General features: G+C 44.6%; 1 protein-coding gene across 1 annotated transcript in view; it reads right to left on the bottom strand.

Annotated features, from left to right (window-relative positions):
* MAP3K3 (mitogen-activated protein kinase kinase kinase 3) overlaps positions 1–5168 on the bottom strand; it is a 52109-nt gene extending 46941 nt beyond the window's left edge. Inside the window, exon 1 of the mRNA XM_044999662.1 lies at positions 4916–5168. Coding sequence (XP_044855597.1) covers positions 4916–4919 — 4 coding nt within the window. The 5' untranslated portion in view covers positions 4920–5168. The remainder of the gene's footprint in view (positions 1–4915) is intronic.
* Between the last annotated feature and the right edge of the window lie 7265 nt (positions 5169–12433).

The following is a 12433-nucleotide window of genomic DNA, read 5'->3' on the forward strand; positions in this document are numbered from 1 at the left end:
CATGTAAGTGGATCTCCTTTCTTCCATATTGAAAAATAAGGATTTCTGTAATCAAATTTGTTTACATTTTGCATTTGACAGCACTTTGTGTACAGTTAATTTTACTGCTTCCATTATACAATCAATCACTTTACTCCTGTTAGCGCAGGTGTTTCACACCCCAACAAAAAGGAGAAAGTTTAAAACTAGAAAAATGTGATTGTAAAACCACAAGAAAACCTATGGGACTGGGATACTACCTGAAAGTATAGCCAACAGCACAGAAGTGGCTAGGGCACACAATGGAGGACCCCACAGGGATAGAAATCTAATATCTAATACAAGATCTAATATCAGAGTTTGCTGTGCGTGCACACATAGTAATACTGTTATACCAACACTGATTATGGGTATCATGGTATCGCCCATAAACACAGCCATGTAAAAGATGTATGTTTCAAATTATCTCCAACCTGGTGGTCTTTTTAAACAGTACTAGAGAACTGGGCTGGGGAAGGAAATTTCGTGTCATGGATTTGTCCATTGCCTTTATAACAAAAGTGTAAAATGTGATCTAGTCAATTCTGACACATTCGAGTCCAATCCTGCAAATTCGAAACAGGTCAAGACACTCAGCCCCTTCAAGTTCTGATACAATGCTGTACTGCAGTTTTAACAGTAGACTGTTTATTTTGATGTCCTTCACAGACACATAATGACCCCAAAGTCAAATAAGCAAGATGGCTGAATGTTTCCGGCAAAGTAGGCAATTTGATTGGCTGAATGATCCCTAGTGTTATAACATATGATAGACTTTGTTTAAGTTCATTTTGGTGACGTGGGAAATGAAGATCAGACACCAATCTCCATTTTTAAAGCAAACTGAATATAAAATATTTGATTTTAACTTATTTTATATCAAAGTGTAACTTGTTAAGGTCTGTATGGCAATGGAAATACAAATTTGAAAGACTATTTTATATAGTTCAACAGATATTTTAACATCAAGATTTTACACCCTCAGCTTTAAAAAAAAAGTGAAGTATTTGCAGCACTATCAGTTGTATGGCACAATGCAGAAGTTACTACAAATGAAATCTAAGCAACTTTTGAAGAGTACTGAGACACCCTGTTTTGCTAGGTCTCCAGCAGGTCTGGGAAACACAGTTCTGCTTTGTGCGGGAAAGATGTTGTCCAGGAAATGCTTTTCATGTTTTAAAAACTACACTCCAGGATGTTATAACATTGATAAAGGGGAATTGCTACTTACAAGGAAAGTTATTCCTTGTGTAAAGCATTTATTTCAGTTAAAATTCTCTCAGATCTGTGTAATAAACGAAGACAGAATTTGCTATGGCAGGGATGGAAATAGTTTAAAGCAAAATCACAAAGTAGAAGCATCTGCACATTGGTTAAAAACAGGAAGCCTGTAGACCCCTATAAACAAGTTTGCATGGTATGAGAATGGGAGGGATGGTGACAGCGTAGTGTCCACTGTTTACTTGTAAGAAAGATGCACATTTCTTAACAGAGGCACCTGGTTAGTTTGATCCAATGACTGGGAAACCCATGGCAATCAATGAATTTTACAAGTTAGAAATACCAAACTACAGCCTAAAGCTTTTTTTCACTGGACAAGTGTAATTTATAGTCCTTCAGTGCACATTGGTCAGTGTACCCTAGGGTATTTTGTAAAAGTAAAGTATTGACACAAAATTGCACTACATGTTCAGGGTCTGCTTTTACTACATGTCTGTACAGCACCTAGCATAAAGGCCTCAATCCCCTGATTCAGCCCTCTAGGCACTATTGTAAAACAATTACTACTAGTACAACACTGCATTAGAGAAGTTCTAAGGTAATTTGCTAATCTCACTATCAGAGGCTTGTCTTCACATTTGCCAGTGTCTTAGAAATTTGCAACTCACTTGCCTTACAAATGTCAAAAGCCAAAGCTCCTCTGTGTGACTGCAAGGCATAGAAAAAAACAGTGACTCCCTATTTTAAATTCTAACAAAACAGTTAAGAATTGAAAACTGGTTGTTAATGGCAGGCTTATTCCTTCCCCCTCCCCCATAATGCAACAGTGGCTGTCAATGCAGCAAAGCCTAAAAGCTTACGGGTAAGTGTGTGAGCCAAGGGAAGGAAATGACACAGGCAGGAAAAAAGCAGATTGAGGGAAAGACTCAACTGCAGCTGGGCCTGCAATGAGCATTTCAGTCTAGGTCTAGCACAAGACATTCAGTCTCAACACGGCTCTCCCCACTGCTTCTCAAATATACGCACATGTTTCTCTTTAACAAAAGCAGTATCAGCTTCTCCGACACTGCTGAATAGCTCTGCACAGAAATTAAATTTTGTGGTAACCTCCTATAAAGTGCAAGAGAATCAACTTTAATGCACATCAGCTCTGTTAATGGAGTTACGTCAAATTGCAAACCTAATATCCCTTTAACTACTCAGTATATTAACTACGTTTTTTAGGGTAATTTATGAAGAAAAGTAGAAAGCTAGATGGAACAATGTAAAGAATAATACAGCATAACCTAGACTATCCAAACATCTATCCAAAACTGGGTCATTGTCTCCTGATGTCTATCACGTTGAAAATTCCCTCCATTATCTGAATCAATTATCCAATCGTCAAAGACTTCTAAATAATCATGGCTATACAGTAATAGTGCTTTTCTGCTCATAAGTTAAGAGCAATTGTACAAAGCTGGATGGCATTCATTAGTTTAACAGCCGGTAAAGTCACCCCTTTTCATTTTGCAACTCATGAGCGCACACACAAATATTAGCTATATGATTGTGATTAGTAAGCATTTTAGTGGAAGGCAGACTTTCATTTTCTCAAGTATTGTGTGTTTAAAGACCTTCACATCTGTTTCTACAGAGCAAACACCAGACTATTCTGCCTCCATTTCTAAGCATGACCGAGTCATGGAGCTAAATGCATCAGCATTTTAATTTATAAGAATTAAACCAAATTATATACATTTGTTTTAAGCATTGTTAGTGATGCTGCAAAGATTTATATTTTAACATAAAAACTAATTATATGCAGGAGACTAAATAGAAGAGGTTTAGCAAACCAGATAACTTCAGAAAAAAATCCAAGTTGCAACTCCCAAAACAGTGCAACTATACAACTCTGCAGTTAGGTTAACAAAAGTACTTTCTTTGCCAGTATACAAACATGGTCAAGTGTAAGCTCTAGTTTACATAAATTAAACTTTTCTCCTGGTTTACAATGGATTTAATTTCGGACTAAACAAGAAAACAGGTAAACTCCGAAAACCTTGTAAGGCACTTCCCTCTACAGTTCACATCTTCCTAAAACATTAACTCCAATAGTTCAGATTGAATTATGACAGCCTGTGGTGGCAACTGATAACAGCTCTTCAGCTCCATTACTTGTCTAAAAATGCTATTGTCAGAATTTAGTAAAACAAATGAGGATTGAATGGAAGCTTCACATGGGAGACTGAAGACTGATAGAATTCCAAGTCACAAATAGTGAAAGTTTTGGCCACAGCACATTTGGGTTCCTACAGTGAAGCACCTAAATCCATATTTCAAAATATGTGGCCTGATTCTTACAAGTGCTAAGTTTCCACAACTTCAGTCAAAGTCAGAAGATCTGTGGATGCTCATTCACCTTCCAAAAGTGTCTGACTTTAAACATCAGTGTTTGAAAATGTTGCTGTATATTTTTAGAATTTTACTGAAATACCCTCCAAGCTCCTGATCAAAATTATAGTAAATGTATTTTACATTACCAATCAAAAATCAATATTGGTTTTTAAAAAATTCACACAATGTTTACATTCCTCAAATATCACTAATTGTCAGATACCATCAGGCAATAACAGAACCACCATAACGTCTTCAAAATATAAGACCCTTGACACTGGAGCAAGAAACTATATTAGTTCCAGCCGTGCTCAAGAACGGTTTTCAAGCAGGATTTAATTTCAAGATGAGGTAAAAAAGGGCCCGTGACAAAGGTATAATAAAAAATACCAGAGGTGCTGTTTACATTCTCATAATACAAGAATGAAACTGAAAGTCAAAAAATATTAAAAGGAGCCGAGGAAATACTTTTTCACACACCACCACCTAATTAACCAATGGAACTCACTGCCACAAGACAAAGAGCTTGGTAGAATTCAAAGAAAGATTATTCCTAGAAGTCTCTAACGATAACATCCATTGTTACAGCAGACAAGAAAAGAGAAGATAAGTGCTACAAACTCACGTTTAAGGGTAGAAGCCAACTACTACTTATCGGGGGTAGACACACATCTCCTGTGCAAGTTACTCCATAACTGACCCTGGCAGAGTTTTTGCATCTTCCCTCGTTGCTGGATTCAGCAGAGCGATTATGCCCGTAACTGATCCGGAATAAACCCTCCCTAGGGGGGCTCTGCACCCCACCGTGGATAGGGCTTTAGCCCAGGCTGTGCCCGGCAGAGGCCTCGCGGGACGCAGCGTGTCGGGGGGCCCATGCGATGAGAGAAGCGAGTCTCCCCCGCTAGGGCCTCCCTCGGACCCCCCCCCAGGGCAAAGCACAGCCGGGGCCCCTGGCCCAGGCGAGCCCCAGCCGGCACCGCACCCCAGGGTGCGAGTGACACCCCAGGGGCAGGAGGGAGGGGGGGGGTCCGGCGTGCAACCCATGGGGCAGGCACGTGAACCCGGACGGGGGGGGGCCCGCTCTCAGCTGGGCCCTGCACGGGGAGATCAACAGGCAGCCGAAACCCACAGACCGGGGGGGGGGCCCAGATCCTCCCATGTCCCCCTCACAGTGGGGCCCGGGCGCGCGCAGTTCCCCCCTTCAAGCCCCCACCCCGGGAGCCAACGGCCGCAACCAGCCCCTCCCCCCACCGGAGCCGACAGCCCCGCCTCAGACTCGCCCCCCCCAGCGGACCCCTACCCATCTCGGCGGCGGCCGGGCCCGCTCCCGGGCGGGGCGGGGGGATTAGCTGCTCTCCGGCGCGCTGTCTCCGGCCCCAGGCTGTCACGGCCGCGGCTCCATGGCGGCCGGGAGGAGGGGTGGGGGGGGGCAGGGCTCAGAGCCGCCGCCGCCGCATTGCCAGGCCCGGGCCGCCGCAGACAACGTCTCCTTGCAGCGGCCCCTCTCCGGCTCCTCCCCCCGGCGGGCCCGGGATGGGGCGAGGGGGCGCCCCGGTCTCTCCCCTTCACCGCCTCCGCGGGGCGCACGGACCGTCAGCAAAACAAACCGCTCAGCAGCGGCCGCCGCGCGCGCACGCACGCGCCCGCCGCCGGCGCCGCCGCCTGCCAATCACAGGGGCCGACCCGTCGCTTGTCTGCCAATCACAGGGACCGAGCCAACCCACCCGACGTTCCCGCCTGCCAATCACGGGCGGCGAGCCCGCCCCTCCCTCCCAATCACGGGGGCCGAACCGTTCCATGCCAATCACAGGCGTAGAGCTGCTGCACCGCCTCCCGGATGGCTCCGCCCCTCTGTCGTCACGGGGCGGTATCAGCGCAGCCCCGCCCCTAAACCTGCCAATCACCGTGATGGATGTCTGTCTGGGAGTTGGGACCCGCCCCCCTACACTATTATGCGTAGGTTGCAGAGCCAGCTGCTGAGGATGCAGCTGAGGCTGGGTAAGTGGGAGCCTGCACCTTGCCCTACGTTGTGGGTTTGCCCAGGTTTGCCATGGGAACAATGATGGGCAGGGCTGTTTAATTAAATGTAATTAAAGCAATGGGCAAGGGAGGGCTTCAGATAGTTCTGTGCTTCATCTGCCCCTCTGCAGCCCATGCACCACTTGGGTTAGAGTCTTTAGCAAACCTCTATGAATTGTGGGTCATCTGCATTTGCTAGATCATTAAATGCTAGGCCCAGGGCATCTCTCTGTTACAGGATTGTCAGGCTCCTGCCTTCAAGAACAGTCAGGTTCCCCAACAGTTGTGGGTGTAGCTTAAAAAAAATCTTGAGACGAACTCAGCTGTTTTGGTATGGGTGTTGTTGAGCTCTTAGAAGTCACATTTTCTGAACCACCAGGAAGGCCAGAAACACTTCATTTAAAGAAAAATGAAATAAATTAAGACTAAGATTTTCACATGGCTTCAAGAACCACCCCAAAGGTTAGCAACCTTACAGTTAATTTTTTGCCACAATCAAAATAGACCATTTATTCCTAATGTCGTTTCAGTCTTAGGTAATGGCACCCCGTTATCACTCCCCTCCTGACTGTGTTTCCTTAACAATTTCATGTGAAAGACTCTGAAATGCTTTTGAAAATCCAAATAAATTATGTCAGCCTGTTCCCTTTTATCCGCTACTTTGTTGAGATGCTCAAAGAATTCTAGCAGAGGCAGGATTTTCCTTTACACAAGCCAGGTAGTTGCTGGTTCCCTTCACCCCTAGAGCTGATCATCAATATCTCTGCAGTGCTAAGGATGCAAATTTTTTCACAGCCCTGAGCAACGAAGCCAGATCAATCTAATTTTTAAGTGTAGAGCAGGCCTAATACAAAGAAATCATTTAGTATTTTTGCAATGTCCCTACCCTCTCTGGAACTCTTGACCCCTATAGTTAACCAGCAGACCTAAGACTTCCTGCTTCTGATATACTGAAATAATTTCTTGCTCTTTGAAGAGTAATTAGCCAAAGAAATGAAAAATCCTTAGCCCTCCTGAGTTATGTATATTATGCGCCTATCGGCTTCAGAAGGGTTTTCATACATTTCAAGGCAAGAAAGGACCATTATGGTCATCGAGCCTCTCCTCCTGCATACCACAAGCCATTTAATTTCACCCAATAATTCTGGGATCAAGCTCCATAAACTGTAATTGAGCTAGAGCATCTTTTAAAAAGACATTTATTTTTGATTTAAAGACTGCAGGTGGGTAGAATCCCCGCAACCCTCATTGTTAGAAAGTTAACCCTCATTTCCCATTTGCATTATTCTAACTTCCACCTCCAGCCATTGGATTCTTTTTTATGCCTTCTCAAGATTAAAAGAGGTTCAAATAGCTTCTTCCTGGGTACTTAACCAAGTTACCCCTACGCCCCCCTTTTCAATAAATTAAAAAAGATTGAGCTCCTTAAAAATTCTCATTGCAAACTGTGTTTTCTACACCTCAGGTCATCCGTGTAGCTCTTCAGAATCCTCTCCAGTTTTTACAACCTGCTGGTTGATGTGTGGACTGTTGTATTAATTTTGATGGAAAAATGGACCCAGAGAGTCAAAGAAGTTACCGGGCACTGTCCACCACTAAAGTTGAGTACGGAGACCTCAGACTGCTTAGACTTATGGCAATCACCCCCCCAAACATTTTTATAGCCTTTTATTAAAGATACAGAAAAAGGAAAAAAAAACAGTTAAAGCATTTCAAATGCAAAGTATCAAACGTAAACCTTTCATTTTAAACAATATCTGTTATTCCCTTTAGCTGTAGGGAGTTTTTAGAAGGGACGGTTTTTTAGCTGGCATGATAGATGACTGATATTTTTGGGAAAGAGAGAAAAAGTTAGTTGAGATGAACTGAAGCTGCCGTTATTTTTTTTAAAGTCCAAGACAAACACACACAAAACAGAAAAGAACAGCAAAGGTAAGAAATGCAGCTTCTGTCGCTGGTTCTGACTTTCACTTGCAACTTCACTGCTGAAGCAATGTGGGCCCAGCACAGGGTCTTAGCAGTGACAGGACTAATAGGGTGAGCAGGAGGGGTAACCTCCACCTGGCAGCCTTTAGGTATGTTTGGTGCCTTTTCAAGCATTTTATGAAATTGACAAAGAGGTGTCTGACACAAATTTCACACAGGGCTGGAGAGCAAGCCCACCGCCCCCCCACTCACTGGGCAATGGTGGCTCCTGTCCCACGTGGGCCCAGCTCCCGACTCCAAGTGTTGTGATCTGGCGGATGGGGTCACGTGGCACCGCGCTCCCCTGAGTCACATCGCACCACCACTGACTCCAATTTGGCCTGGCTGCTTCTCCATCATGAGAAGAAATAAGGTGAAAAGGAAAAACACCACAAGGGAGGGTGGGAGGGAGGGCAGGAACCCAGTCTCACAACCCAGGTGTTATTTAGGATTTAACCAAAGCCCATGGAGGCAGTGATGTCATTGGTTCCTTTCCCTGGCCTGGCCTGGTCTAGTTTAGTCAGGACACCTTTCAGGATTAGCACAACAAATGCCCAACAGCGCCATGGTGGAGTCCAGGTGTCCAGAAGACGGTGGCTGTGGCAGCCATGACAATGAAGCTTTCTCCTTCCAGTCCACATGTCCCCAGACATTTTGATCTCTTCTCCCACAGCTGAACTCTCTCTTCTAAGGACCCCAAAAGGCAGCGATGAACAGAATAGCCCATCCCCTCATTATTTTGTTCACTTATTAGGCCTAGTTTCCAAACACCAACTTTGGTCCATGAATTTCCAGTTCCGTTCTCCTCTTGTTTTCCAGATGTGGTCTCAGCTTCACCTGTGGACCCTTTTTTTGTTTGGACTAATCCAATCTGTTCCCCTTTTGTACCTTTGTCTGCATTTTGAGTTATCTCCTTAGCTCAGGAAGTAGCAACTCGCATTTGGTTCTGAAGGTCACAAGTTCAAGTCCTGATGAAGGCCAGGATTGATGCTAAAAATGAAATGACTCGGTGTCTGGTGCAAATACTCAAGTTTATGGGAGGAGGGATAGCTCAGTGGTTTGAGCATTGGCCTGCTAAACCCAGGGCTGTGAGCTCAATCCTTGAGGGGGCCATTTAGGTAACTGGGGCAAAAATCTGTCTGGGGATGGGCCCTGCTTTGAGCAGGGGGTGGGACTAGATGACCTCCTGATGTCCCTTCCAACCCTGATATTCTGTGATATTTTATATAACAGTCAGAACTGGATTTGTGTTACCGTGGACAACTCAAGAGTGGAGGGCTCTGCCCCACAAGGCACCAGAACTGGACACAGTATTCCAGTAGTAGCCTCACTGACACTGCACATAGAAGTCACATCTCCCTACTTTTACTCAATATTACCCTGTGTCAGGACCTGCCCCCTTCCGGGCACCAACACTGGTGTCTCGGGGTTGCCAGTACAGCCCTTTTATCCCCCCCAAGCTTCCTCCTGGGAACATTTGCCTGTGGATATTGTGCAACTCTAGCTGCTTTTCCTAATTCTATTTCGAGGGCCCAACCCCTCTTCAAAATCCCACTGATTGTCACTTCCTCCAAATTCTGGGTTTGAAAAAAAACAACAACACTGTACTTTTATTTAGCTAGATTAAATCTAGCAAACATCACAGTAGCTCTTCTCCCACTTACTCCCAGAGGGCAAGCCTAATCTTACTGAGTGCAGCAGCCCTTCTCTTCCTGATCACGGGCTAGCTCCCCGGCCCGCTCTCTGATCTTGTTCCCCCTCCCCTCTGGAACAAACTGATGCGCCTCCAAATTCAACCCCCCAAAGCTCCAACCGGACAGGCTGAGTGGAGTGTCCATCCAGGAGTCTAAGCCTCTTTGTGCCTGTGCACCCAGCAACAGATGTTCTTTTTTGTCTTCGTCCCACAACGTATCTCAGCATATAATTTCAAGTTAACATAGTTCCTTCTCCACACCATTTATACCTCCAAGGATCAAGTTAGCTCTCTGCCACAGCATGAAGATGAGAACTCACATTCAGGTGGTTGGTTATCCACCATGGCCCCCCAACCCTTTCAGAGTTGCTGTTTTCCAGGAAACAAACTACATCAAAACATGTTTGCTTACCTCCAGTTTACCAAGTGATTCAGACTGCTCTGCATCAGTGACCCTCCTCATTGTTTGCCACGATACCAATCTTTGTGTCACCTGCAAACTTCACTGGCACCGATTTGGTATTTTCTTCCAGATCATTGATAAAAATACTGGGGCTCAGAACCAAGCCACACAAGAACACTGACATACCTCTACTCTCTGGTTCCCCATCAACAGTTCTGTTTAGAGACCTCTCCGTTAGCCTGTTTGCCATTTATCACTGATTTTGTATGTTTTATGACTAAATCAAGAGGGAAGTGTTATCCCCAATTCACAGATTAGGAGCCAAGCACAGAGAGAATAAGGGACTTATCAAAAGTCCAACAGGAAGTCTGTGGCAGGCAACCTGGGTTCAATTCCCTGGTCCTATGTCCCAGTCCAGTGTCTTAATCATCATCCCTGCGTTTTGGCTGAATTTCCATTTTCTGAAGGATACCTGTTTGACTCAAATACCTCTTGATCCTTATAATTACACATACTGTTTATTTTCTTTCCTTCCTGCTTCCTTGTTTCAGGACATGCATCCTTCTTGTGGATCTTAGTTGCCTCCATGCTGCCTCCTGTATTGAGCTAAAAACTTCTTCAGTTACCCTCTCAACAGCCTCATATACACACATATTGAACAGGAGATGTGACAAGATAGAATCCTGTGGAAGCCCACCTGAGCCCTTGCAGCAGGTATTTACTCACCTGATACTGGGATTTCTCAAAGAAAAGGAGTGAAGTTACTTAAGAGAGACGATCTACTCCTCATAGGTTCTGGAAGTGCCATCATCTCATGGTCAACGTCAGCAAAAGCACTTGAGAGATCCAAGTATCAGCATGGATACCTGATACAGAGCACGAGTCAAGTCACTTCTCTGCACTTCTTCTGCTACTCTTCATTTATCTTGCCTACCTGGACTGTCAGCTCTTCAGGGAAGGGTCTGTCTTACTATGTGTACGTACAGCACCTAGCACAATGGAGCCCTGATCTCACCTGGGGCCCTACAGATACTACAGATAATAATTGTCCAGCTTCTCTCCAGGATGAGATCAGCTACCAGAGTTGTCTGTGCCATCCCTAGGCCTAAACCAAAAGTGAAGGAGACCTAGATAAAATGGGTATAAAACTGCTTGAAAACTGGCAGCAGGACCATGCAGGAATGATCGATAGCTAAGAATCCAATTGCAGGGCAGTGTCTAGTGTGGCAGGATGGGTGTAGCCTGGCCTCATTCCTACCTAAAGGCACCAGACACGCCTCTGAAGCAAAAGAGAATCGCCTCCACACCCACCCACCCTTAGAGACACACACAGGGCTGCCTCCTTCCCCAGGGAGCCATTAGGAAACCTGCCCCATTCTCTGCTGGTTCTGTATGGGGCCAAGCTCTGCTCTGATGGCACCTATCAGTAATGATCTTGGCCAATATAAAAAATACCAGAGCTGCTCAATGGGTGAAAGAGGGATCATCTGCAAACATGATTAGCAGTTCTCTATCAGCCCAGCAGAGGGGGCTCTTAGCCAGTTTATTTAAAGAATTAGGATCTGTACCCTCCTCTTTAGGAAGGATCAAATAGGCAAAAGGGATGGCACTGTCAAAAATGGCCTTACCTGTTTCAGAGACACGGACAACTCAGAAGCAAATGATCTGGAATGTTTATGGATATATATAGTACAAGATGAGGTACTAGTTGGTATCTGCTGTAGATGACCAAATCACATTACAGAACAGGATAAACACTTATCTATGTGTAGAATATAACAACTGATCATTGGGGACTTCAGTCGGGATGCTATATGGTGGAGGTCTCATGCTGCCAGCAGGAAAACCTCCAACACGGAATTCTGGTTGCTTGAACCAAGTGATCATGACTTGATTACATGTGTTAGATGTGAAGAGAACTGAGGCCCCAACCAGTTATATACACACACACGGGGCTTTAAAAGGGTTAATTTCACAAAGCTGAAAATAATTAGTTAAATCAGCTGGGAGGAAAAATGGAAACAATAGAAATATGAATTATAATTGGGAACTGTTTAAGGATATTTTACTAGATTCTCAACTGTGGGAATGTGGGTTTTGGGTAAGTCATCTACTTTGGTTAAAAACAGCCTGACAGAGGGGAAGTGAAAGCAGCAATATAAAACCCACTATAACACAAATGGAAAAAAGGGGAAGTTGATAGTTTCTAATTTATATTTATTAGTAGAAATTGTCTGTTTGCTTCCCTTATCAATTTTCTACAAGGAGAAATCTCTGTCCAGCCGAGTTAAGGATGATAAGGATGTGGTTGTTACTAGTAATACAGAAAAGGCAGAAATGTTCAATAAATATTTCTGTTTTGTATTTGGGAAAAAGCCAGATGATACATTTCACATCATATGATTAAATGGTTTCCATTCCAATAGTAACTAAGGAGAATGTTAAACAGAAGCTGCCAAGCTCCACACACAGGACACTGAGAAACAGGAGGAGGACACACAACTTTCAGCCCAGTGATTAGGTACTTAGCTGGGATCTAGAAGGCCCCTGGTTCAAGTCCCCCTCTGCCTGCTGAAGAGAAGAGACTGAACATGGATTTGCCACTTCTCAGATGAGTGCCTTAACCACTGGATTACGGGATACTGTGATATGGGGCTCCCTCAATCTCGCCTATTAAAACTATTCTACCTTGGCTAAACAAATCGTCATCAGCAAAGGGGGAGCAGATCCTGTATCTC

The sequence above is a fragment of the Mauremys mutica genome, chromosome 25 (assembly GCF_020497125.1).
Source record: "Mauremys mutica isolate MM-2020 ecotype Southern chromosome 25, ASM2049712v1, whole genome shotgun sequence".
NCBI lineage: Eukaryota > Metazoa > Chordata > Testudines > Geoemydidae > Mauremys > Mauremys mutica.